We start from the raw sequence: 23,254 nt of genomic DNA, 5'->3' as shown, positions 1-23,254 counted from the left end.
GTTTTGGAGAGGTTCCCAAAAGTTGATAAGAGTTGGAAAAATTTGATTGAAGGAAATATTTGAGTATTTTTGAGCTGCTACTTTAGCTAGCTTCACTGGCTAAGCAGAATTAGTTGAATCTAGAGGTTAAATGTCATAAGTCATTCAAACATGAAATAGCGTTGGGCATATACTTGTATTATTCTATGAAGAATTGCTTTTTAGGTCAAACCTAATTTTTTTGTCCCTGAATTTTCCTTATAGAATTGTGTTTTATGTTCACTGAATTGAAAAACTCACTATTTTGCCTAGTAAATGGTATCTAGAGCTACCTTTTTGCCTTTTCTTTTTTATGTGTATTGTACAGTAAGGAAAGTTCAAATTACAATTAGTTAAGTTGTTGGATATGTTATTGGATATAAATTATTAAAATTGTAATGTTCTTAATAAACTGGACTTCCTGTTAGTGTATCTACAGAGACTTTCATTTGGGTGAAAAAAGCAAAGATTTCCATTTAGCTTTTGAAGTTGTCAGTTTATTCTTCTTTCAAAGTACTTCATAATCCCAATTTGCCAGGTCTATTTAAACATTACTTTTTTTAGAAAAAGGAGAAAGAAATTGATAGTATAGTCACCTATAAAATTCTGACAAATATGTCAATGAAATTATATTTTTAAAAAATTGTTCAAAGAATAAAACTGTACATAACCTGATTACTTCTATGTACCACTGGAGATGTAAACTTCAAAGAATGTTTTGTCTCTGTTATCTTAATAGATGTACCTCACTTATTTCCTTCACATAGTAGGAACCCTGAAAGCCTTACTTGAAACTCCTCTCTCTGACATTATGAAGGCTTTCCATGAGGTTCTGAGTATTCTGAATTACTTTCAGAGACTAAGGTGCTCTAAGGACCTAACAGATGCTCTGTGAGATACCGAGATACAATTCCCAGTTATTTTACAAATTCTTATTCAGAGAAATTATTGCAAAAAATCGAAGCATATACTCCTGAATAAGAATGACAAGACACCTTTAGAGCTTTGTAACTATGTACATCAGTCTTTCTGAATTTAGTATTTTTCTTCTACCACTAATGTGACATCAAAGGTTGCAGAGTTTTGGGATGAACATAATTTTTCAGTCTGGTACATGATGCTTTTAAAGTGTTTATTTAAATATTGAGTGCCTCTTGTTTGAAATGTGATGGTCTTTCCCTTTCCTCTCTACTCTCCCTCGCTATTGAAAGACAAGTTTAAATGCTTCCATAAAACTTAAGGCAAATTTTGCATCCAGAATTGTCTATTGCTGCTACAACATATTAAATAATTCAAGCAACAAGAAAATGATTTGAAAATCTAACTCATTCCTTTATGGAATGTTAAGTTCTAAATCGTTCTTTTGTAATTTTTGTTATTTTAATTAATCTGTTACTGAATTATTCATCCCTTAATCAGTGATATGAAGAAGCTCAATATTCTGCCTGCTTGGTGGCAGGCCCTGGTTTTTTATTTTTGTGGAAGTGAATCCTATGTCCCTGCTGCTTGGCTAAGAAGATGTGATCAATGAGCAAAATCAACTTGAAATTCTGTTAAAACTATACCCATTTAGGAAAGACGCAACCATTCCTTGTTCAGGATTTTTAAAATAAATTGCTGTTTAAAAGTCAGCCAATACATAAATACACAATGTCCTATACAATAAAGCAGAAGGACAAAATTTACGTGTATATCCATGTTTCTTACACAGGTAAAGTGACTTGACATATCAATCACCACCAAACATAGGTCTCCAGAACCATGCTTCTTTCTTTTACAAACTGATAGCTGGTTTTCCACTCTCTGTTCCAACTCCATGCTCACATTGCTAGTTCTTGAGGTTTTTTTTTTCTACTTACCAGCCGATTTACTACTCATTCCCTTGTTTCAAATTAAATTAATCTCTTCTATCCAGTGACTAGTAGTACAACAGGTCTGCCAATGTCCACGCAATGACAAAGACAGGTTAGATGGGTTGATTTTAATGCACTGAATGCAAGTCAACAATTCCAGGCATGCGTCAAATTCTATGTTCTCTGTTTTTCAGTCATTAATGTGTTCTCATATGTAAAGCTGATGTGCAGTAATTAATTTTATTTGCTATTGCTTCTAAGAATCCAAACTGTAGCCTGCAAGAGGCACAGCAGCTATCTTAGACTAGATCTAGTAGAATTTTGTCTGGGAAACGTACAGTTTTACACTGGCTGGGTATTATATTATTTTTCCAACTTAAAAATATTCTCCAAATATATCTTATTAAATAATCTGCCTTCTAGTACAGTTCCTCAGTACAGCATTTAGGTATAGAAGAAGTGATTTTTAGGGAGATGGTTTAAAAAAAAAAAGGCAATTTTTGCAAAGCTTCCCCCTCCCCCCCCCGCCCCATTATTTTTTATGGCACTTATGAATGAATTTGCAGAGAGGATTTTATAGACCTGTGGAAGTTTTAAGGGTTTTAATTTGTACTAGTCAGCATTTCTGCTGTTACCAAGCCTAAGTAATTTGTGGGGAGGCTTTCTTTTTTTGAAAATGCAGTAAATGTCTCAGTTTCTTCATTCAAAAAATGTTGTATGTATTTTTTCTTGCTATTCTTTATCTCTCTTATTTTTACGATAGTTTGTGTTTGCTTTTACAGGTACTACTAATATTTTGGCCCACACTCTCTATGGTATTAAGCATGCAGTGACTGCAACGTTGCACATTGTAATGGGTAAATATTTTTACATACATTATGAGATTTTAAATAATGAAACAGCATTTAGAAGTTTGCCATAACCAGTGGTTTAATAAATGCATACTATTATGCTATATCACTGTAAACTATATTGTAAGACTTCTAAACCCAAATTATTCTATCCTGATTTATAGTGTACTGGAAAGGTTATGATTCTTTGAGTATAGTTTAGTAGCAAAGGTTGTGGACCTCATCTTGTGGTAAGTAAATTCTGCCATGGAATAATGTCCGATTTTGGCATTCATGCCCTATTACTGATGTTGTTTTAACGCAAAAAGTAACCTTTACCAGACTTTATTGTGTGAATAGTGTTACTCTGTGTGTGTTGTTATGCAATGATTGGTTGCATAATCACTTGATTATTTTAATTTAATGTACCTGCTGAAGACAATAGGAAAATATACAATACTTTCAGCTTGAGGAAGTGGTTAGGATTGGACTTTTCAGGAAAGTATTGTCATATTTCTGAGAAAGTATCATTCCTCTTTTTATCTCCATGTGCATTTCTTTTAAATACTAACAGTTTCCATAAGAAAGCTTTATTAGTAGAAAAAACTGTATCACTTGCCATTGGGTATGCACAATAAATAGGTTTTGAATGTGAAAATATAACTTTGCTAAAAGGAAAAACTAGGTTGCTAGTGCAAAAATAAAAAATAATGGGGAAGGTCCATCTTTAGTATCTATTTTCTAGACCTTGCAGTCAGCAGTGGAAGAGTCTTTGCTCTATTTCTTAGACAGTAATACACAAGCCTTTACAGGCAAAATCTAAAACTGTCTTTTTTAATCAGAGACACTCAATCTAATGGAAACCACCCAAGTTCTGTTACAGAAAAAAATTATATACGCTATCTTGAACAGGATTAGACATCTAAATTCTATAACTGTAAACATAAATACATTTAAAACCTATATTTAAGAGCTCCCATATCTCCTCCAGTACAATGTTCAGTCATTACAAATATTTGTTGAAATGCTTGCAAATATTTGTGTAGCAATATTACATTTTCTTTGATCCTAATTCTTGAAAATTTTAACAGAATTATGAGTCGGACCCTTTGCAACCTGATGAAGTAGCTTAATTTTCACCATAACTTTTTTAAAATTTTGAAGCATCTGAATGTTGTTCTCTGAAATGGCTACTTTTATAGTGTCTTAATTATATCTAGATTGATTCTGGTTTCCATTAGTAAAACTTGACTTCCTAAAGAGAGGAGTCTGGAGTTTTTTCCTGCAGCTAAATGAGGTGAAAAAGAAATGGTAAGTTGTATTCTGTTTGAAATACAGAAGTTATTTGTAATTTCTGATCTTTATCTTTGAAATTTTAGGACATATTCAACCAGTAGATGTCTGTACTTTCAGTACTCCAAGCAAGCTTTTGCGGTTTGGGTTCTCAGCTATGTTTGGTTTTGGTGCAAGGACTCTAGCTTTGGCTGAAAAACACCGTTGGATGCCCTCCAATCAGCGGAAGGATTTTGCTTTTATCAAAACACTGGCAGATCTCAAGTATGCCGTGAGCTGTTATATTTTTCTAGTATTTATCATTTTCTTGAGGAAAATGCAATAATTAATGTGGTAAAAATATAGACAACAGTAGTTTAGCTATCTTGACTTCTTAACTGCAGACAGATTTAACTCAGATGTGATGTATATCCCTCTTACAAGTTAAATTCTGTATTCAGCATCTCCTTAAAATCATCTTGACTTGGATAAAAGTCTGTCTAGCAGTCAGAATATTGGTTTACATGATAGTAAATATCAATACTTTTTTAGGCCAGAGGAATGTGAATTATCATTTCTACCTCTACAAATTCCACAGGAAGACTCTCATGGGAATGACAGGTAGGTAAAACTGAGTCAAACAATTCCAAAGCTCCAAAAATATGTGTCTTTTGAAGATAAAATTGTACGAATTCTTAATTTTGTTCAAATTTGATCATCAGGTAAAAAAATCTTTAAAAAAAAAATATTTTGACAACTGCAAACTTGTACACTTTGTAAAACGTTCCCTATAGAGTATAGAGAATTTCTTACAAAGCAGTCTTCCACTCAGTATTACTGGTTTGTTCAGTTCTGTTAGTCCTTTCTTCCACTGAGATCTTACCTTTTTCCTAAAGTAGATGTCGTTTAAATGTGCTAAAATGATTTTAAGTTATTTTACCTACATGTTTCCACCCTTTTAGAAAGAAGAAAGAGAAAATTAAAAAAAAGGGTGAGTTTTTGCTTTTATGATTATTTAAAAGCAAACTGTGGCTGGTTAAAGTGGAGTAATATAGAATTACTCTGTTATATTTAGGTAGCAAGGATCAATGGCACAAAATTCAGGGTCACTTCCTGAATGTGAGCATTATGGCAATCCCTTGTCTGTGTTCAATGGCACCAAGAGGCTTGGCACCTAATACGAGGTCAGTAGGGGTTTAGAGACTTAGTCATGTCTATAAATTCTGGCATCTTACCTTAAGACCTTGGCTTTTCCGAGAATATGAGTCTGTGCTTAGGTAGTCTAGACCCTATGGAATGGGGGAGGGAGCATGGACTGCAGCAGACTCGATAATCCCAGGAACTGTAATCAGTTTTTGGATCAGGCAAATAAGGTCAAGCAGTCTAACTAGAATAATGAGTGGATAATTGCTGTGATTAAATTAGTTGGCAAGTCTGACTTAAGTAGTAGTCATTGAGCAATCATCTGTCATAGGATTTGGCTATATGTAGAACCTTCATTCTCGGATTTTATTTTATTTTTTCAAATATAAAGGTGCCCCTCATCTTCTGCTTTACAACCAGCAAAAATGAAGTATGAATCTTTGTCCTGTTATGAAGAACTGAAATTCACACTTGTCGTCTTCTTTTTTTTCTGTCTTTCTGTCTTTCTGTCTTTCTGTCTTTCTGTCTTTCTGTCTTTCTGTCTTTCTGTCTTTCTGTCTTTCTGTCTTTCTGTCCTTCTCTCTTCTCTCTTCTCTCTTCTCTCTTCTCTCTTCTCTCTTCTCTCTTCTCTCTTCTCTCTTCTCTCTTCTCTCTTCTCTCTTCTCTCTTCTCTCTTCTCTCTTCTCTCTTCTCTCTTCTCTCTTCTCTCTTCTCTCTTTTTTCTCTGTTTTTTTCTTTTTTTCCCTTCCCCCCCCCTTTTTTTTTTCTTCTTCCTTTTTTTCCCCTGAACTTGGGAAATGCAGCTTTTACATGTAGGGTTTTAGGAAACAAATGAGTATGTAATCTGGTTGTTGACATTGACTCATTTTGCCTTTAACTCATTGTCGAGAGCATGCTTTGTGTGGTGATCAAAACAGTTATCAGGTGATAAATATTTGTACTTGATATATCCAGTTGATGATTAAGCAGAATAGCAAGTACAAACTTCGTAGTTGTACATGAAATACAACACACTCCCTCAAAAAAGCATGCAGAAACTCATATATATATATATATATATATGTATATATATGTGTGTGTGTATCTATTAAAAAAAAAAACCACCACCACCCAGGAAAGTTTATGGAGTGAGTCTGTTTTGCTTCATTTGATTATCATTAGGTGAAAATAGATGTGCCTTAGAATTGATCAGGTATTTTTCTTCAAAATTATTGGCTGATCTGGTAGAATTTGATGACTTGGAAACAATGTAAAAACAAATGTTTTTGATGAAACTCTTACTGAGAAGTTTGCTTTGCTACAGGGGTCCTGCTAAGCCCCTGTACCTCAAGATAGTGCCCTGATGCTGTCCCCTCTTAGGAACGTACTCTGTTCAGCATTTAGTGTGTTATATACCAGTCAGTAGAAAAATTCTGACAAGAATTGAAGAAATTAGTCTTTTTTAGCTTTGCTTTCTCTTTCCATCTGTTCTGGCACCTGTTTCTCAGTGACAAGGAATTTTATGACAACTCCATGCAATTATTGCAGGTTTGAATGAACCTGTTTCTCCCACAGTGTAGTTGCTCAGTGGATCGCCCTATCCTTTCATATAAAGACATCCTTTTTTTCCCTCTCTTCCTAAAAATAATCTTAGGAGTGCAGTCAGCTAGTAGGGTAGGAAGAGCAAACTCTTCAGCCAGGTGCTTCGTTTCTCATAGTGAATAGCATCTTGACTGTAAGGCTTTTCAATACGGAAAACATAAATGTTGCACTAATTGTTAGAGACTCAAGATCCATTTTGGAAGCGTCAGCTAAACTCAGCAAGATTTCTTCACTCTGTCCTATTTTTCCCAAGAAAATTTTGCCATATGAAGACATTTGAAGTGGAATGAAAACTTTGACTGCTGCCTGGAACTCTAGTTATACTAGTCTAAATTTGCAGAAACATGTCAAGATACGTTTAACTGTCTGCGCTATTTGAGCCATGTGGGACATTTGTTTCTCACATCATAGGTGTTGTGCTTCACTGCAGATTGGACTTTCAAGAGAATTAATGAGAATTCTTAATCATCTCTGAGGATAAAAGGCCATAATGCCGAATGCATTGCCCAGTAGCCTGCTGTGCCCTTTTATTGCAGCAAATATGATAAGGAGGCAACTTTTTCAATTTACCATCACTGTTTTCTAAATCAGCAAAGTAGTGCTACGCCAGGTGACTTGTTTAAGGGTTATGTAAAAATTATCTTCCTAGATTGTGCTGTATTGTAGTCTGAGAACTGATGCAGTTGTTCAGTAGCAGGAGAACTATGAGTGGGGAGAGATCTGTGGTGGTAGGCTGGAAGTAATATTTTAAACATTCTTAACATATTTTCCAAGCATACATGCTGAATAAATCAATATATTTATGTATGCATATATATTCAGAAGACATGAAATACATCATCTATATATAAAATACAGTCTCAGCAGTCATTATCATGTTCATCAGATACTCGTGTTGAATATTGATTTGTCTCTATAACTTCAATGGGACTTTGGCATCATTGCATTGAGATTCAGGTTGTTAGCTTCTGCGACAAGGTACAGTGGCATTAAGGAATCTGTGAATTGATACTCATTGTCTGACCCAAATTCTCAAAGGTGCTAAAATATCAATGGCGACTAGATACATAGGACCATTGAGTATCTGCACTGTAGGGTCTCTTCTTGATTGATCTCTAGTATATGACTCTTTTATCTTTTACAAAATTCCCTTCAGTTTTTAACTTTTATGTGCTTTGTGAAATGTGTAAGTAGAACTGTACTGGGAAGTGCTAAGAGAGTTCGAATAGCGACATAGTTGAAGATCAGGATCTATGTTAGGGCAGCATGAGTGTTAAAGGAGAAGGTGAAGGAACCCATCTGCGCTGAGTTATAAGATGGGGCTGTGCATCATGGGAATGGTTTCTTGGTAAAGCTCTGCCTCACAACGTTTGTGGTCATCATTATGCTTTGCTGGAGAGAAAAGTGTAAAGATAAATTTGTGATCCCTGATGTTTAAAAATCATCTGTTAAATAGAAAAGCAGTTTTTTTGAAATTATATGTACTAAGTTCAATAAATTCTAGATATCGATAAGGGAATACAATTTTATTATTACGGTGTATGTTACAAATACATAGATGCTAAGTAACCTCAATTGCCTAGTTTATATTGATCTATAGAGGTTGGGGTGGGGTTTTTTTTTGGCAAAAAGATTTAAAAAAACATTGAGACAATACTATTAATTTACTCTTACTAGCTTTTTTTTTTAAATCTAGACTTTTGAAGGGCCTGTTAAACTTCCATATTAATGTATTTACTTTTGTGAACTAAGTTGGTCTGCTTTTCAGGTTGAATAATGGAAGCATGGCTCTTATTGTTGTACAAAATACTTCTCGAACAGATTTCATAAAACACCTGAAAAGATATGCCAGCGTAAAAAATCAGGTACTGTTGATTATAAAAAGAACAGTTAATCGTGAAGGTAGACATGCTGTAAGAGTTAATGTTAGCATCCTTATAAGGAGACTTAGCTTCCTGTCAGAATACATTAGCCCCCTTTTTATCTGATTTTTTTTTTTTTTAAATCACTAGACTAATACCGATTAGCCTATTTCAGTCCATCTGTTGTGGTTTAAATTGTATTTGTGTTGTACCACAGTTTTATGGGTGTAAAGCCCTTTCACCACAATAAAGGAAATGCATGCTGTGTTTAAATTTTGTGTACTGCAGAGATCAAGAACACAGACTGGGGGGGCATCATGCAACTCTTTGTAAGAAATAGGTAAAAAGTCCATAATTTCAGCAGGTCACTGCATGCTATGCTGGTAGCAGTGGATTATGAACATTGATTTTTAGCAGGTATGCATTCCATCCAGTTATGAATGTTTGCAGAACTGTATTTCAAAATTTGGGTCATTACTCTGTCTTTGAAGAGAAAAATGAAGCATGCAAACACAGTGCCTTATTGTCCTAAATACCTGATGCATAGCCTAAGCGCACTGGTACTCATTGAAATGTTTCTTTTACAAGAAGGTTTAGGTGTGAATTAGATAACCGTTCAATAGTCAGAGAGTTTGGGGGAGAGGTGGATGACAGTTCCGTGTAACAGCTGCCTTTAGGAAACGGTTTCTGCTTTCCAGTTATGCTTTTGGAGGAAGGCTTTGCTTTTCTCTCTGTCTTTGCAGTTAGAAATTACATGAGGAGGTGTGGACTCTCCTTTAAAAAGGTGGCCATTTACTGGAATTCTAGAATTCTAACTAGCCTTTTAGGACAGGATTACTGGTAATGATGAACAGAGCACAGGAAGAAATCTGCTTGGACTTTCACATATTCTGAAAGCATGTCCCATTTTGGCATGTGCAAAATATACCCTCACCTGTAAACTGAGCAAGTCCGATACGGGAATGCAAACGGAACACTACCATCTTCTTTGAGGCACTATTTAGGATAAAAATAGCGTGTTAATCTATAAATGCTAGCTGGAATATATAATGCCTCATGTGGTCAAAGCTAGAGTTAAGTGTTCCCATTTACTTTAGACAAAAAAGAAAAAGCAAGCTTTTTAATTTCAAGTAATCCAGTTTGTTGCTAAGCTACCACCTACATCTTTCATCTTCATTTAATATATATCTGTGTTTGGTTTAGTTCAATTTTCCCTTTGTTGAGACCTACACAGTTCAAGAAGTAAAAGTACAACCAAGACTTAAAAGTGGGCTTGAAGCCAAAGAAAATACGTATTTGAATGCTGCTTCTGCAGAAGAAAATTACCCTTGGAATATAGATGGAGACTTAATGAAAGAAGCATCAGAAGTTCATGTTCGGTAAGGCTAAGTATTATGTTTATGGACTGTATATCTGTAACAGATTAGTACTGCAACCTTAAATGTACATAACACAGATGACACCAAAACTGGGTTTTGTAAATACTGTAAGAACAGTACGTTTGCCTGCTTTTGTGCGCTGCTCAGTCTGGCCCCTTTGCCATTGTTTGGGCCTCTGCCCTGTTGCCTTGTGCCCATCTTTGGAAAGGTTTGTTATGACCGACTTGGCCTTTCCTTTCTGGTGCTTCGTCAGCTCCCAGCTCCACTTCTCTTCTTTCTGCCTGTTACTTTACCTTTCTGTTACTTAGAGGAGAACGGAAGTATATAAAGGTCTCTGACTCCTGGGAGGAGCTCCTTTCGGGATAAGGATTCCTGCTTGGAAAGCAGTGTGTGTAACCTTAATAAAACCAAGTAGTTGTTGAATTGTCAGAAACTTAGTGCTGCTTGAGAATAGTCTCCGTATCCAGGATCAAAGAAAGAGACTATGAATATATAGGGAAACAGGAGGATTATCAGTGGAATTAAATGGGCTGGGGCTCATTCTTCTGCAATGTGCACAGGATTAGTTGAAGGCACAGAGCAACAGTCTGGCATGTAAAGTAAAAGGCAGATCATGTTATAGGATATATAATACATACTTCTAAAGATGATCTTATAGGAATTGTCAAAATGTAATTCACCTGATTTTATTCCATATAGTAGTTCATACATGTTTGTTCTCCCCACCCCCAACCCCCCAAAGTGGCACACCCATTGCACGAGTTAATGAAATTGATAAAGTTTGACTTCCTCACTTCACAGGGTGCATCCTCAACTTATTAATCTCTACGGAGTGAACACTGATGACCTGGAGAGTTCCCACGCAACATGCAATTGCATATAGAAGGGACGCACTGCAAGTTCTGTATTAAAGAATCCTTTTCTCATCTCTGTACACAGCTTTCCAAGGTCCCAGTCTTTCACTCATTGAAACCAGTTGTTGTAGCAGAAGCTTAACTGGGATGTTTGTAGTATTTCTGGTTTTAAATTTTTATCAAGTTATATATTTTTATCAGGTTATATTTAACTGCAAAGAAACTGTTAGGCCTAACAAGAAAAAAATGAAAACTGATTATATTGGTCTCTTACAGAAGTGTCTGTCAGAACAGAAGAAAATATTTTTTTTTCCTTTAAAATTATTCTAGCTTTTGCAATAAATACAGTGTGAGATACTTTTCAGTCTGCTGCTGCTACCCGTGTTGTCAGGTAACTCAGTTCAAATAGAGCTGGTGGGTGGAGGTATGGTACCACCTCATGCTGAAGGATGGTGGCAAAATATAGATTTATTTTTTTTTTTTAATCAAGTTCTTTCAATTCTAGGCATCATTTATGTTGCCTTAATGCATTTGCTTTCAAATCGTTTCTAGTCAAACAGTAATACAAAAGAATATGCTGTTGATTTATACAGCTTTTCTTTGTTGAAATGTATTTTAAAGACTAATCTTTGTACAAAATAAGTATTTTAAAATATTTTATTTGTCCTAGAACTGAAATGATATTCAGCATATTTTTTGTTGTTGCTGAGAATAAAGTTATGATAAATAACTTAAGAGTTGACTTAAATTTTTATAACTTCCCTATAGGGCATAAACATAATTTTTATGTGTGTTTGGGTTTTTTGTAACTTATTAAATATTTAATACAATTATTTGAGATGACAGCAAATTAAGACTATATTCTTTCTGGGAATGATGAAAAGTAAGAGACTGATAAGTTTGTCTGTCTGCAGGACCACGGGGATAATGAATGTTTTCCTGTTCACTTGTCTATGAATCTTTCCGAAGGCGGCTGACAAACAATGGTACGAAAGCTGCATTGTCTTGTGGCTAGAATGAGTTACTTTAAGTTCTTTCTTCAGTGAGCAGTTCAGTATAACGTGAAATCCAGTCACTTACGATTTTGTTAAATCAAGGCCCTAAGCCTTTACATGGGATCTACAGCTACTGCGTTTTATCTGATTTTAAATACTACTTGTGAAAACTTCTTACCTGTGATAAGTACGCAAGACAAAAGTACTGCACCTGAAGTACTGCAGATGATTACTTGTCTCCTAAGAACAAGCTGATACTTGTTGGAAATCTCATGCAGTTTCTACGGGCAAACCTGGCCACACCCAGGGACAATCAAACGCCTGCTTTGAAGGCAATTATGATAGGAAGCTTATAGCTAGTTCTGCTCTTTGCACTGGAGATAGTGGCTACAGAGTCGGATCAGAGTCACAGCATCCTTTGGGCTGGATGGGGCCCCGCCAGGGCTCTAGCCCAACCTCCTGCGCAGAGCAGGTCCAGCTATGAGATCAGATCTGGTTGCTCAGGGCTTCATCCAGTCCGGCGTCAAAACCTCCAAGGATGGAGACGACACAACCTCTCTGCACCCTGTTCCGATGCCTGGCTGTCCTCCCGAGGAAAATGTTTTTCCTCATGTCCGGTTGGAACCTCTCATTTCAGTTTCCACCCGTTGTCCGAGTCGCAGTGATACTCTCCAGTTAAACTTCTATAATTGATACTATATAACATTAAATATTTTTAACATGTTAAGACAATTCAAACTAAACGTCCTAAAGTTGTCTAAGAAGTAGATTCCAGCTACATTTAGCAGATTTAACTGGTTTTATTACATAACTGAAAATTAACAGCATTCACGTGCTTAACTTGTTTGGGTTCTTTCTAATAAAATGAAATTGCGTGATACTTTATAACCTTGCCACCACCAGGACATTGTATATTTATATTCATTTTTTTGTCAACCAGGTTTATAAAGGCTAATTGAATTTTGCTTCATATCCTAAGAACAGGCACCAGCATTTACATGTTAATATTAAAATCTGAATAGGAAGTATACAATTTCCAAAGCAACATTATCACCTTTACTGACTTATGTAAACCATTTCAAAGACAAATAAAATGCTTTAGTTTCACTTTTTGCATTGTTTGTACTAAAAAGAATGTTAATGCTTCTTCTAGTATTTGAGGTATATTTTTCACAATATGCTGTAATACCAAACTAATTTCTGTTCAAAGATATTTTGGTTAAAGTGCAAAAAATCACTAAAGCCATTTGGAAGATAAGCATTTTGTGTATATTTTTATAGACTTGCAAGAAAATATTTCATTCTTCGCATATTTTATTTTGATTTTTTAAAAAAAATCTACACATTCGTTTGTCCTTATACTGCAGAATATTTGAGAGAAAATTTACTTTAGAGTGATCCACATCTTTGGCATCAAATGCAGTAAAAGGAAATTACAAAATGGTCCCCAATACCTTTAGAATCTGTGGACAATGTGGCTTTTATGGCACCAAACACTCTATTAGCAAAAGTGCTTGCTGAAGGCACTCTGCATCGCTTTTGAGTCTCAGGCTAATTCTACATTCATACTACATTCATTTCTCCTTGCAGTTCAGAAAGACATCAAGAGCGTGGCAAGAAAGGCCATACTGCAGACTGCTGCTGCAATAAATCCAGCTCTTGAAGAAGCTGTACGTTCTCCGGTTGTACTGGGGAGCAAAGTAACAGGTTTTTTTCCCCAGATTGTACTATTTCACCAAAGCTAGGTGGCAGTGCAAACTTATCTAGCTGAAGAAACTTCCTGTAGTAGCAGAGCAGTGGTTTGAACTATGCTTCTACTCAGTCATTTGCCCTTCTGCTGAGTGGCTTCTGGGGATGCCTGTATGGATGGTATTTATCTGAAAACTTCACAGGAACCCAAGCTAGCTCTCCAAATGACTTCCTTATTAAGTAATTTCAGGTAAAGTGTGGCACATCTAAAGATAAAATTTGGCCCCGTAAGCTTGGCATTTGGAGTCTTTTGGGTATGTTTCCCTGTTTAGTCATCATGGGAAGTCTTTTTTTTTTTTAGGTTCTGGAAGAATGCCAGTACTAAATACTACTATGCTAAGTACTATAGAAAAATCTTCAAATAAATAAAAATAAATACTTGCTTTAAAAAACCCCACATAGAAATATTTAACTGAAGTCCAAAACATCATGGCAGCAATATCTGACGAAAGAATGAAACAACTAATTCTGTAATGCTTGCAGGCACCATGTTAAAGATGGCTACAAATTATGATCTCCAATACATTGCTCTTTCTACAGCTGAGAGAGGACTCTGTGCTGCATCTCCAGGCTATCCCACAGAGTTCCCTGCTCTGAATCCATCTTTGACCTTCCTGGTTCTGGCTTGCCTGGGTGTCTAAGTCTCTGCAGTGTTGTGGCTGTCCCTGTGAAGCCAAAGCTTACGAGGTTACCTTCAGAAGCCCAAGAGAGCTTCTGATAGCTGTTTTCTACATCTGTGTGCTCTACTTACGGTCCTTCTATTGGTTTAAGCTAATTTACCCTTGTAAAACTGCCAAATCAAAATGAGGGAGGATTTCTTCTTGAACGTCTAATCAAAAGATTACTGAAACTTGAAAATGCATAGAGTAACTCACACTAATGTTTTTGAGATCTTATTTTCCAGGATTGGCCAAACATTATTTTCTAGAAATTCTTCTTTGTGGTAAGTAATTCTTCTCTTTATCTTTAGTGTTTTTCTGTCTGTTTGAAACCAGATATATATATATGGCATTTCAAATATTATTGTGAGACTTCAAAACAAACTGTTTTATCATTTTCATATTAGAAAAACAACAGTACTCTCAGGTGTAGTCCTCCATACAGTTGAAGGAAATAAAGTGTATTTTGTAAGAGCGAGTGAGCTCAAGACCAGTTTTCTTGTCCCTGACGTTTCTCCTGTGAATTAACGTGAATCTTAAATTCTTCAATTTAAAATCAAATGTTTATTTGTCATCTTAGTCATCTTTGTTCCCACTTGTAAAACTCCAGCTGTCTCTTCTGTTCTTGTCTTGAGGGACTGGCTTGTATTGCCTTTTGAAAAAGCCAATCTGAAATACATAATTTTGGAATCTGTTGTCAGCAAACCTTTGTTATCAGATGTAAACCATAAAAGATGAAGTCAAATAAAATGCATATATATGGTGTTTATGAACGATGGTATTTGCCATTGCTTTGTCATACCAAGTAATCAAGTGTTACTCATCAATCAAAAAAGTGGGTTTGCTTTTTCTTTTACTTTTTGGGAGGCTAATACTCTCCCTGCAAGGAGTAAGGACATGTGGGCTTGTGAACTGTAACAGTCCGCAGAATCCACTATTTTTTAAAATGTGAAACGGTAATAAAACTTTCCTGTTAAATTTGTTTCATTTCTACACTTCCCTGGGAAAAATGATGGACGGAGAAAGTTTGCATGTAGGTAAAGAAGTTAACAATCTCTTAATCGCTTGTCAGAGAAGCTGCTTCCTTCATAGTTTTCTTCTTTACTTATGCACAGGACTTTTTTTAGCATTTATGTTGCAGTTTAAAATCTTAAACATTTTATTCTGGCATGAAACTATGTTGTAGACTATTAGTCGTCATGTGTCAAGTGACATTAAATGTGGAGCACCATCCCACAAAAGTGATCCATTTGATATCCTTAAATTATATAAATGAGATGTCTTATAAAACCCCCTCCCTTATGGGAAGGGGTTTGTGGTGTTGAATAACAGAAGATGTAGAATATGCAGAAGGTAAAATGAAGGAAAATGGAGAAGTATTTTGAAAAAACACAAGTTACAGGAGGAATTATGTTTCTTTAGAAAGGGCAGGTCATAATGAAGTGTTATTTATCCTTTAACCTGGATTAACAGATCCAAAGATCCTCCAACAGTGTGAATTTCTGACTTGAGAACAACTGAGAAATACTGAAAACCTACCTTCCATAATATAAATGAAAGAAGCAAAAACAAGGTAACACCAACTATTAAGCCTATTCCAATAATTAGCACAGTAACACGGTATTTTGGCTTCTGGTGGTGCACTCCTTCCAAATAGACCTGGAAAGCAGAAGATAAGTTTAGTGCTAACTGAGTATTTTTTTTTTCCGCTAAAAGATACTAAAACAAAATAGGAATTAATTACATTCTTAAGTAATTAACACTATATTCTTTGCCTGTGTATAGATCCGTATAGAATTCCACAATTTTAATTGCTGTTGGTTTTTCTACTTTAACAAGTTTATCACAAATTCATTAACAGAATTCTTACATATGCAACTTGCTTGTCCTTGTGTAGTTCAATAACTTTTGCATTTTTTTCTGGGGAGGCTGTTGCTCTTACTTCAAACTTCAATGCTGATGCATCATCCTGATTAAAAAAAAAAATCCTGTCTTTTAAAAAATAACTTCAACACATTAATTCCTATCCAGCAAAAATGGTAACACAGCTGCTCACAGAAACAGAATCTCACACAAACACACAATGGTGCCTTTTTCTGATCACAAAACAAATTAGTACCAGAAGCTGGAATAAAGCCCAGTTGGATTTTACTTAAGTCCACATCCACGCTGCTTTTCTTAGAAAAGTACAATTATGAGTTGAAATTAAATCTCAGTCCTACCCAACCCAGCCAGAACAGGCAAAGCAATACATACTATAAAATAAAGTGATAATCTAAAATACCTATTTTTCAGTGGTTTTCGTTTTTCATATCACCTTGAGACTTAGCATGGAAAACGTAAAATAGGTAACACCTAAAAGATGTGGATTTAATCGGACTGTTTGCAAAGATATATTAATACCTAGAATTTATATGCAGAGAATACTGCAAATACACCTTGAAATATTCCCCTCAAGCATGAAAAATTCATGTGTTACCATTTCTAAAAGTGAAGGAGTAGCCTCCAGATGCAACTGAACGGTTGCTTCTTTTCCACTTTCCATGTTTCCAAGCTTGCAATATATTTGTAAGCAAAGGCTGTCATTTTTCATGCAGTACTGTAGAAGGGAGGGGAAGATTAAAACTTATGTTTATCAACTTTATCATCTTAGTATTAAAGACACTCGGGAACTGAGTAAAACAAAAAGATCCATGTTTGTTCTTGAAAAGTCAGGGTGTAACTCTAGGTTTAGTTATCCATCACTGTCAATCCATAGGTGCTAAAGGAACAGTACAAGGGACCAACCTAATTGTTATAGAAGACAATAGGTCATTTTTCTCAAAAATTCAAATTTTTTAGACTGAAAAATAACAATTATAATTTAGTTATATGGGTTTTTTTTACACTGTTATTTCAAATTAGCTTTTGTCAAGAATGATAAATGACAATGACTATATGATATCCAGTATAATTGATTGATCCTTACACTTGTACACTGACTTGTACACTAGCACCATTTCACTCAGCTTTGGAGAAGACAAAAAACCAAGCGTGCACATGATTATATTCTTTGTCCAAGACTGCAATGCCTAAGTTGTGATTTGATATTCTAGTGCAGGCTGTCTCTCAATCATTGGTTGATGTTCCTTCTAATGTGCTTACTTAAAGTCCCAAATTAACATATTTAAAAATGTCCAGCTTCTTTTAAGATGAAAGTATTAAACCAAATTGTACTTTATCAAACAGAAGTTGCAGGACACAGAGATTTCTGTGAGAACAAACCCTCAGAAATGTAACACTAGAACAGCAATTCTGGTTTGGACTACATAGTCAAGTATCTGATCTCCAGCAGGGTCCATGAGCAGGTACAGAGGGACGAGCTTGAACAGGCCAGGCATGTACGATATTCTCCCAGCCTCAGAAATATTTTTAATAAGAACTTCCCGAGCCAAAAATTATTTCCATATATTTTGTAATTCTTAATGACTTTCAGTCCCATTAACTTGTATAGTCTCCCTTGGAATTCACTTATTTTTAGCATTCATAACACCCTGCAGTAAGAAGTTCCACCATGAGTACTACTTTTGTTGGTTTTTTTTTTTTAACCTGGCTCCAATTAGTTACATTTGATGCCACTTTTTTGATATGGAAAAGGCAATAAATATTTGATATGCATACTTCACGTAATTAAAATTAAGACTGTTTTTCCCACATGCATCATTTTCGATTTATTACTGAATTTCATCTGCCATTCTGTTTGCCCACTCATCCAGTCACATAACCCTTCGGCGGTTCTTCGTAGATGACTGTCATCCACACTGACTGCAGTGACCTGTCATTAATCAACTTTCTCATCTCAGTTCTCACCTCTTTCACTAAAGTCACTTTTGACTACGCTGAACTTATCACAGATCCCACCACAAATCCTTGGAAGACCACTCTGGTGACCTCAATATAGAAGATATACCATTGTCTTAAGGCTCATTCGTACAGTCACTTATTTCCCACTGATGCCAAAAGACAGACCTTACCATTTGTCTCTTAGCAGGCTTTGAAAAGAAAGTGACAACATCCTTTAATATGTTTTCATTTTTTTCTGCTGCACTACAGTTTCTGGGGTATTTATTATAAGAGCACTGTCCAACTGTTGTCTGGAAATAAAAATAACATCATCACTGTTAGAATTTAAACATCAGCTAATAATCAGAATACAGATTTCTGAAAGGCAAGAAGCTCAAAAGGAATGTAAATTTTACTTTCAGAATTCTGAAACACATGGGGCTGAAGATCATTCTATTCTTGTTCAGTCTGCTTCACCATAGCTAACAAATTGAACACATACTTAGTACCTAGTTCTGCTATGCTCTGCTTCTCTTCTTCATAGAATTCATATAGCTAATAAAATTATTTTAAGTAACCTGTGCTTACCTTGATATCCAATGTGTTGAATAATTTGAAGTCATTGGGTGGAAAAGCATTAGGTATCGTTATCTCTAAGTTTGTATTTGGAGCCACGCTTGGTCCTGCACTGATAACCTTGTGGGGAAGAACGTGATACCTTTAAAGCTTTAATTCATGGTAGCTATTCAAGTAACAAAAAAATACATATAAAGTATAAATACATAAAACTTCACAGAATGGGGTAGCACCTGCATTGTTACGCTGTCGTGAACGTGGATTCTGCTAGGAGGTGTAACATTTTGCTTAATTAATTCTGTAGGCTTACTGAACCCTTCACTTCTCTGAACCCAATGAGTAAGTAGTGCTAATCTGTGATGACTACCCTGAGGTCATACAGACTGCCTTCCGGGAGAACATGCAAAAGGAACTAGGAGAGATTAATGTCTAACTCCTGCTTTTAATCCATTGGAGACAAATCTGATGCCTATAGATTCTCTTATAAGGAGCTCTTAGTTCCTTTTGTTTACTGTAAGATAATTCCTTTTAAAGTGTTTCTTAATGGAAGAAGTGGCAAGTCAGAACTGCTCTACCACTTTCAATCCTGCTTGTGCGAAGTATTTTTTCTCTGACCATTCAGTGGAAGATTGTCCGGGCCAAAAAGAGTGTTCAAAGAGGGATTAACAGCCACTTCCCATCACGAATGCACAGAAGTTGCTCACCACGCCCTTGTACTCAAAGTTCCCTTATTGGCTGTGCAGACTATCATTAGATACACTGGAAATCTAAGCATTAACCTTCAAAACAAGGATAATAGGGTTTACAAAGAAAAACTCTTACATGAAAAGTGAAGTTGATATTCTCCTTCATACACGTAACTGGTGAATCTTTCTCATTTGTTCCATAAACAAATGAAGCTGGTGATACAAATCTACAATAGTTTAGAAGTTGTTAATTAATAGAATTGCCATATATCATTAGCATAAATTTCTGCTCCATGCTATCTCCTAAGAAAATACCTGAGTTTGCGTTTAAGTAAATCTGGGAACACTGAGTAGAAGTCCTCTTACCTTTGTACTCGTTCCTCTTAAAAAGCCAGATGAATCAGAAAAAGCCATAAGTCCTCACCCAAAACTATGCTCCATGAATGCCCCACAACAAACCCAGAATATGGTCCATGTTAAGCAAGGAATCTGAGGATCTCTTTCTATGAAAAAATATTCCAGTTCTTAAAAAAAAATTAAGTCTGTTAAGAGACAAGTTCGAAGCACCATAGATATCATCGGTCTCGTCTCACAACAAAATCTTACAAGTGTATGGGTCAGACCCCAGGATAGCTGTGCCATCTCATTCCCAGGATTTTTCAGCTACATCACGCTTCTGCTTAAAAGCTTTGGGAATTTAGAATAGTTACAAGACAACAGTTCTATGGATGTGCAGGTATAGCAATAGCTGACTTACCCATGAGTGTTTAACTCAATCTCGTATTTTAGAGGTACAACTAAAGTTAGCGTGTTATCCAGCAACATGTTCCCATCTTCATTTTTACTATAAAAATGCAATGAGAGAAAAATGAGTATCGAATGCATCATCATACACTATATATTATTTCTATAAACAAAGATTAAACAGACCTTTCGGATTATTAAAACAAAAATATTTTGTTGGTAACAGCATGTCAGGCAGTAAAAAAAAAGAACATTTCATACAGGCTTGTTATTTAATACCTATTACCTGTTTTTTTTGTAATTTCCCTTTACAGATTTGCAACCGATGTGCTTTCTTGCAATTGTGCTTTGCTAAGTCTTTCCATTGTTCCCTATTCTGTTTCCAAAGCTAGTAATATTTTTCATGGAGCAATTTTTATCAGACTTTACCAGGTAGCATTAATGATGATGTTGAGGTCATCTTCTGCTCTGGTAAACGAGCTTGCATCCAAGAGGAAACTAAAATCCAGCTGTAGAACAAAAAAAAATTTTCTTTATATCAAATCAAATAAAAATATTTTATTAAACTCTTTCACAATTACCTGCTCTAAGAAAACTCAGAACTAAGAAAATACTTGCTATTTGTTTATCCTACTCCCTTTCTATTGACCCAACACATTTGTTCATAGCCTTAGTCAGCTCACTTGTCTAGGAAGCCAATCAGTTGATGCATAATACAAACAATGTTGTCCATTGATAAATTATTCCAGAGAGTGTTTAAGCAACCAGTTTTAAAAGTAGCAGAGAGATTCAGACCAACATGACAAAAGACGTTAGTTGGGAATGAAGGAGAGATTCCGAAAAACAAGGGTTTTTCCCCCCCGTGAAAATCCTTGTAACATATTTAGGGTGTTTTTAAAGCTAGGAACTTCATACATAACTTACCTTTGACTTTTGATCTACATATAAATAACCAACGCTGCACTCAAGTTTCACTGCATGAATTTCTTTATCTAATATGTCACAATGTATCTGTTTTTCTTCCTAAAATAAAGGACAAATTATTAATGATTAAAATAAAACTGCTTTTTTTTCCAGACATTTCAAATTACATGCACACACTGAAATTGGGTGGTTTATATTTCCCTGAATTAGGTGTTTGTTATTTCACTGATGCAAATATACAGAACATTAATATTATTCATGACTACGTTAACGTATCCTTATACTGATTACTGTAGCCTGTTACTTCATCTTCTGTTTGCTCACAGTGAAGCAAAGGCATATGCATCAGACCCAGATCCACTCAAGTTTAAAGCCAACCTCTGAAAGGTGGCAGGGGGATTCTACACAGACAGCAGTTATTTTAAAAAGGCAGAAAGAGAGAACAATTAGATTTGTGACTTCTTCATAAGACTATGTATCTGTGAAAAAGAGCAGATTCAATGAGATCTTTGTGATCACTGAAAACGTGATCATCAGACAAAAAGTAACAGTAACATCCTGAAATACATTTAGAAACTAATTTTTTTTATTTTTGGGGTGTGTGTAGGTTGTCAATATTGAAAGAAACTCAACAAGCCATTAACATAATTTGAAAAATTCTGGCTGAAGAAGAAAAATATCAAAGGATTATGGTTTAACAAATTTTTTTGTTCTTACCAATTCTAAAACTCGGATGAAATAAAGACCTTTAGGGATTTGAATGTGGAGGACAGTTTCATATGCGTCATCTCCGACATTAAGCAGAGAAACGTTCAACAATAAAGTCTTCATACTTCCAACAGCGAGATATGTTTTCTTATCATGAGGCCTATAAAAAGTTATCATAATGCAAGTGAAAAGTAATTCTATATACAGCTTGTACGCAAAAATTTTCTGCCACTGCTCTTTTAATTAACTTTATTTGGTTCTGACAAAGCTCAGCTGGAGATCATTAGGAAAGGTTTTACCCAGTCCTGTAAGCGAAGGTACAACATCGGTTATGTGATGGTCAACTCCAGTGCTGTACTTTTTAAGGCCTGAGGTTACTAATGCGAGAGCAAGAAAATTGTTATCAGACCAGTCGTGCTTCTGGCTTTTACAAGACAGGTCCTTTCCCTTATGGGCAAGAATAGCAATGTGCCACTGCAACAGTATTTTCAGACATTATTTCAAAATTCACTCTTTGTACTCAAAAGTATAGGATTGAGTTAATATGAAACAGGTCACAAAGAAGGCAAGTGAACATGCCTATCTTATGATCTATGTAATGTTCTATAATCACGTTACAAATACAGACACCCTATGGGGGGGCTAAAAGTAAACTTCAGCTTGACATTAAAGTTTAATTAAGACTTGTAGAAAGGCTGCCTAGAAATAGACATTTATCAGATATTCTGGCTTGAAACCAAAGCATTAGTCACTGAACACCTTTGGGAAAGAAGCTGGCACTTCGAAAGGCAACAGAAGGTAAAAGCACTGCATAAGCAGATAGGTTCCAAGACAAAAGCGAATTAATGAAAAACACAATGCTAACATTTCAGTAGCTTGACTAAGTTTAGTTAAATTTTAGAGTTGTTTTACTAGTTATATCTTACTGTTCAGTGCTCTTATATGCATTAAAGCCAAGCTCATTAACAAGATGCTGTCACAAAGATGCCTCCCAGCTTAACACACAAGTACACAAAAGCACCAGGTGCACATCTGGGACTACAACAACGCTAAACTAGAGCTTTTCCCTGGTAATCATATTTCATTCTTCATTAAAAAATGCATTATGCGGACCAGAAATTTACAGAGCAGGCCAAAATCTAAGCAATTTAAACAAAACATGATAGTGTATACATGAAGACTCATAACTCAGTAAGTAAAGCATTACGTTGACACCCCTATTTGATTTCATTCTTTTAAGACTAAAAGTGTTTGCTTTGCTGTTCAAGGATAATGAATGCATTCTGTCTAGACAAAATAAATTAACACTTCACAGCTAACTAGTTTTTAATCGAGATTCTAGGGAGACAATGTAATTTAAGGTGATACTTCACACTTTATCAAGATATTTAGCCTATTTATTTACACTGAAAATCTGCTACTGGTACTTAATGCCAAGCAGATATGTTGTAATCTGTTTTCCTTTCTTAGAGCTTTGCAGTACTTACAAAACTGCGTTGCTAATGTCACGAATGGAAATGCTGCACAATCTTTCTTTCTGAAAAGTTTATGATCGTTCAAATAAAATAACCTTCAAGCCTAAGAAAATGAAAGGGCTTA

The 23,254-nt window shown here is 35.4% G+C and overlaps 2 protein-coding genes across 2 annotated transcripts in view; one reads left to right on the top strand and one right to left on the bottom strand.

Moving 5' to 3' along the window:
* The window catches only part of CERKL (CERK like autophagy regulator), a 60,393-nt gene extending 47,355 nt beyond the window's left edge, over positions 1-13,038 (top strand). Inside the window, exons 6-13 of the mRNA XM_075153376.1 lie at positions 2,654-2,728; positions 4,081-4,258; positions 4,526-4,594; positions 4,936-4,964; positions 5,049-5,157; positions 8,466-8,562; positions 9,763-9,938; positions 10,740-13,038. Of these exons, the coding sequence (XP_075009477.1) occupies positions 2,654-2,728; positions 4,081-4,258; positions 4,526-4,594; positions 4,936-4,964; positions 5,049-5,157; positions 8,466-8,562; positions 9,763-9,938; positions 10,740-10,821 (815 nt within the window). The 3' untranslated portion in view covers positions 10,822-13,038. The remainder of the gene's footprint in view (positions 1-2,653; positions 2,729-4,080; positions 4,259-4,525; positions 4,595-4,935; positions 4,965-5,048; positions 5,158-8,465; positions 8,563-9,762; positions 9,939-10,739) is intronic.
* Positions 13,039-14,736: 1,698 nt separating this feature from the next.
* ITGA4 (integrin subunit alpha 4) overlaps positions 14,737-23,254 on the bottom strand; it is a 37,636-nt gene continuing 29,118 nt past the window's right edge. The window contains exons 18-28 of the mRNA XM_075153373.1: positions 21,665-21,815; positions 20,948-21,046; positions 20,453-20,532; positions 20,037-20,123; positions 19,416-19,506; positions 18,606-18,713; positions 18,209-18,328; positions 16,675-16,794; positions 16,066-16,164; positions 15,735-15,854; positions 14,737-14,864 (exon numbers count right to left, since the gene is read on the bottom strand). Of these exons, the coding sequence (XP_075009474.1) occupies positions 14,772-14,864; positions 15,735-15,854; positions 16,066-16,164; positions 16,675-16,794; positions 18,209-18,328; positions 18,606-18,713; positions 19,416-19,506; positions 20,037-20,123; positions 20,453-20,532; positions 20,948-21,046; positions 21,665-21,815 (1,168 nt within the window). The 3' untranslated portion in view covers positions 14,737-14,771. The remainder of the gene's footprint in view (positions 14,865-15,734; positions 15,855-16,065; positions 16,165-16,674; positions 16,795-18,208; positions 18,329-18,605; positions 18,714-19,415; positions 19,507-20,036; positions 20,124-20,452; positions 20,533-20,947; positions 21,047-21,664; positions 21,816-23,254) is intronic.

Source organism: Calonectris borealis, chromosome 6 (genome assembly GCF_964195595.1).
Source record: "Calonectris borealis chromosome 6, bCalBor7.hap1.2, whole genome shotgun sequence".
Taxonomy (NCBI): domain Eukaryota; kingdom Metazoa; phylum Chordata; class Aves; order Procellariiformes; family Procellariidae; genus Calonectris; species Calonectris borealis.
This window is presented reverse-complemented; position numbering and strand designations above follow the sequence as displayed.